The sequence below is a fragment of the Corvus brachyrhynchos genome, unplaced genomic scaffold, assembly GCF_000691975.1.
Source record: "Corvus brachyrhynchos isolate BGI_N302 unplaced genomic scaffold, ASM69197v1 scaffold115, whole genome shotgun sequence".
NCBI lineage: Eukaryota > Metazoa > Chordata > Aves > Passeriformes > Corvidae > Corvus > Corvus brachyrhynchos.
Window position 1 is genome coordinate 8,678,454 of NW_008239553.1, and position 4,536 is coordinate 8,682,989.

General features: G+C 50.0%; 1 protein-coding gene across 2 annotated transcripts in view; it reads left to right on the top strand.

The window, feature by feature from the left end:
• The window catches only part of LOC103620944 (transmembrane protein 151B), a 24,342-nt gene that overhangs the window by 17,553 nt on the left and 2,253 nt on the right, over positions 1 to 4,536 (top strand). For both annotated transcript variants that reach the window (XM_017741872.1, XM_017741873.1), the window contains exon 2: positions 3,296 to 4,503. In XM_017741872.1, the coding sequence (XP_017597361.1) occupies positions 3,329 to 4,503 (1,175 nt within the window). In that variant the 5' untranslated portion in view covers positions 3,296 to 3,328. The remainder of the gene's footprint in view (positions 1 to 3,295; positions 4,504 to 4,536) is intronic.

A 4,536-nucleotide genomic window follows, 5' to 3' on the forward strand; every position in this document is an offset into this window, starting at 1 on the left:
CTGAACTGGACTGGTAGGTGTGTGAATCAGATGTGGCAGTGGGCTCCATGGCTGCATATCTTCACTAATGCAAAGAGGAGAGAAGCTGCCTTTTTTGCAGTCTGCAGCGACAATAGTGGAGAAAATCTGTCTTGGGCTGATCCAGCCCTTTCAGTGCAGTGGATTGAAGACCATTTTTTAAGTGCCTCCAGAGGATGCATACAGAAACGTCATCTTGGACCTGCAAACCTCTACTGCCAGCCCAGCTGGGTGCTGCTCTAGGACTGGTGGAACCAGAGCTATCTCATCCCCCAAAGGGGAGATGGCATTTCACAGAGATAAGCACATTAGGAGGCATTTGCCCACTCTGATATGGCCTCTGATAGCCAGCCACCCTAACCAGCAGGGCTGGCTGAACCACCCCTTGGGCAGAAGCCAGCCTGTGGGTTGTAGGTTGGACCACAGAGAGGTTGTTAGTCAAGACAAGTGAGATAAAGGGAAGGTGGGATTGCAGTGCCTTTGGCAAAAAATGCCCTAACTGGCATGGGACAGCCTTGTTGCCTGGCTGTGCCCAGGGCCAGGCTGACAGCACTTCCAACAAGTCATAGAAAAAAATGGGGTTCCTCGAGCTGCATGCATGACTTAAGCACTCACCTTGCATTAAAACTGACTGCTGGACACTTTTGGTGGGTCCACTGGCCCTCTCCGTTGTGTGAACTGTAAGCGATTTTAAATGAGAGGTACCTGTGGAAGCTTGAATGTGAACACAAATTCATGCGTTAGGATATCTTCCTGCTGGTCCTTCTGCACAATCTCAGGACCTGGAGTAGAGAGATGTTAATGTTTAGAGTTTTCTTCACCTCAGAAAACCTTCAGAGAAAAAAATATAAAAGGATAGAGCTTTGCAATTCTTCATTACAATTTATATTTTTGCATTACTGTAGAAGTTAAAAACTAGTTTCATGTCAAGAAGAGACAAAGAATAAAAGTCAGTAATTTCCAGTGGATTTCCCATGAGTCAGGAGAGCCTGGGGCTCTGACCTGGGGTCCAGTGTACAGCTGGGGCAGAAGCCTACATTGGGGCAGTAACCACACTGAGACTGAGCAGTGGGCATTTGACAAGAGTTTCAAGAGATGAAACTCTCCATGACTGCACATAGACTGCACATAGGGGATTCACTCCCAAAATTTCTCTAGTTATTTTTAGCTGATTTAGGGACTGCCTGAAGCCACCTTGCGGCTTTCCTCTTAAGTTTCCTGCAAAAGGCTAAGAAAAACAGCCTTATTCTTACCAATACTGAGATTTTTTCACTGCCCTATCTACAGAAGTTATGTACCCTGTACTTTATAACCCACTTAGCTTCTCTATATCTGTTTTAGCTGATGTAAAGAGAATACAGAAGCCAGAATACAGCCCAGAATAATTATACTTTATTCTGACACATGTGCACATGCCGAAGTTTTGGGATAAGAATATAAATTCTTTACAGATTCCTTCTGGATGCATCAGGAAGAATCCGGGGCCAGGTTCTGCCCTACATGCCTGCAATTGTATACTGGTGTAGCTTCCTAAAATCAATAAAATTACTCTGCACTTACACAGTGTAAGATTAAAAGCTATGAAATCAAAACCAAACCCCATGAAATCTAGTTTTGCAGTGTTCACAGCAAGTTGTAAAACCCTCTATGGTTACTTAGAAGTGGATTTCTGTCTCAAAAAAAAAAGCAAAGTAGTATTAAATCTGACCCTACAGCCCTGCAAAGTTAGATGTCAGTGCTTCCATCTCACTGAGGAGACAGCAAACTCCTCTTACCAGTGGTGCCACGCTGTTACTTCCTGAGTTACAAGATGCTGCTCCTTAAATTCCTTGCTGGTTCAAGATCACTTAGTGAATCCTAACTGCTGTAGGTCCAAGATAAGCTTTACTGGGGGAGAAATTTATCTGTGGAGAAAGAAAGAGAAGACATTTCCTGAACCTAGCATCTGTTGGCATCTATGGAGCAGTTTGATGCATTGGAGGTGGCCCCTTGGGAGAAGGAGTAACAGTGTGCTTCTATTTTTGCATGAAATCAGGCTCGGCAGAGAGCATGATGATGCATGAGTATCAGTGTGTATCTGCTTTCTCACTGTCATTTCCTCAGTTAGGAGAGAGGCAGAGGATGGCAGTAACAGAAGGGATGCAAACAGCCCTCCTCATTACGTGCTAGGGCACTGGGGGTCTCTCTTCATGCACTCTCTACAGACAGACAGCTGCCAGCCAGTGGTGTAACTCCTGCTGCTGCTGCTCTTTGCAGGGACACAGCTCTGTTTCCACTAGCTGCTTGGTTCCATTTGGCATTTTTCTTTATAGCTGAACATCGCATGACAATGCAGCTGATTCACTGCACCAGGGCTGGGGTAAGGACTGCAATCATGCCCTCTCAGGGGACCAAGTGGGAGTGCAAGAGTGTGAACCCAGCTCTGCTCCCAACCCGACTTTTGGGACTTGAAAGAGAGGGGTATGCTGTTTTAAATATTCACTCATACACCCTTAGCTTCAACACTGAAGCTTTCAAGTATTTTAGGTCAGAGCTAGTCTAACCAGCCTGAAGCAATGCTGCATCGTGCTGTAATCTTGACAATTTTTTCAACTAAATGTGCTTGAATCTAGTCATTTTCCCGATGGCTCATCTCCAAGAAAATTGTGTCGATCATTTGGTAGGTTTCAGGGTTGGATGTGAGTCAGCTCTGAGTCAGGCAGCAGCTTTAGCTGCGAGAAGTGCTGGTCCTCCTATGCTGGCACAACCTGTGGAGCCGCAGCTCTGCGACAGACACTGCTCCCGAGCCTCCCCAGCAGGAGCCTGTGGGAACTTAAGTACGGGGCACTTCCAAAGCAAAGGGGCAATTCCACAGCCCCACACTTTTGGCTGTTCACCTGCTGTGAAGAGCTCTCGACCTCTGAAGATGGCAGGGTGTGTAAATGGTGCTGCTGCAGGCAGGGAGAAGGAGATGTGGCCCTATCTTGCCCGTGCAGAGGTGTCCATCTGACCGGGGTGCGGGCACAGTGAGTCACTGCTGCATGAACAACTTCCCAGATCCAGAAGGAAGCAAGGAAAGAGCTTTGTCCAGAGCCTTCTGTCCCTGGCAGGGTGTTTCTGTTTATATTGACATTTATATTAAGTAGGGAGGTGTCCCAGTCCTCAGGCAGTCGAGAGAAAAGCCAGACACAGTCGTGAAGGCAGCAACCACTGTGTGTGTTGTGCAAAGCAGCGTGACTGATGGGTTCCTCGCTCTCTCTTTGTCTTTCTCTCCCCTTGCACGGCGGTGTGATTGAAGCAACGCCCCGTGAAACAGTCCCTGAGTGCTTGCATGTGCCGAGAGTCCCACTGGAAATGCCTCCTCCTCTCCATCCTCATGTATGGCTGCCTGGGTGCAGTGGCCTGGTGTCAGCTGGCCAGAGTCACCAAGCTCAGCTTCGATAGCTCCTTCAAGGGCAAGTCTATGATCTACCATGACAGCCCATGCTCGGACGGCTATGTTTACATCCCACTGGCCTTCCTCTCCATGCTGTATGTGGTGTACCTGGTGGAGTGCTGGCACTGCCACGTCAAGAGGGAGCTGCAGTACAAGGCAGATGTGGACAGTGTGTACGAGTGCATCAACCGCATGCAGCAAGCCACTCCATGCATCTGGTGGAAGGCCATCAGCTACCACTTCGTACGGCGGACCCGGCAGGTGACCCGCTACCGCAACGGTGATGCCTACACCACCACACAGGTCTACCATGAGAGGGTCAACACACACGTGGCTGAAGCTGAGTTTGACTACTCTCACTGTGGATACAAGGACATCTCCAAGGAGCTCCTGGGCTTGGAGAGCTATACAGCCACCAAACTGAGGTTCACCAAGTGCTTCAGCTTTGCCAACATTGAGTCCGAGAACTCTTACCTGACTCAGAGAGCTCACTTCTTCACGGAGATCGAGGGGCTAGATGACTACATGGAGGTGAGGGAAGGCATGCAGCTCAAAAATGTGGATTTTAAAGAGCTTATGATGGCCTACGGAGACCCAGATCACCTCCCATGGTATGTGTCCCATTATGCTTTCTGGGTGGCAGCTATCCTGATGATCTCCTGGCCGCTCAGGGTACTCATAGAGTATCGGACTGCTTACGTCCATTACCACGTGGAGAAGCTGCTGGGCCTGGAGTACACGGTGCCCACGACGGCAGAGGAGCCCTTGTACCGGTACCGCATGCCCCGGGACACCACGCAGGACAGCACCGAGCTGGAGTGGCACATCTGCACCAACCGGCAGCTGATCCCCAGCTACTCGGAGGCCATGCTCATGGACCTGGCCAACTCCCCGGCCTACAACAGCTACACGGTGTGTCGGTACGGCGAAATGGCCCACGGCTGTGAACGCTGCAACCGTGCCTCCAGCACCTCCTCCATCTTCTCACGCCACGCTTTCCACAGCTGCAGTGGCAACTCCCGCCTCTCCCTCAACACCAGCCGCTTCTCCCTCTGCCGCATCCATGGCTCCCCCACGACACGCCCCCCGGGGAGCCCCCGCCG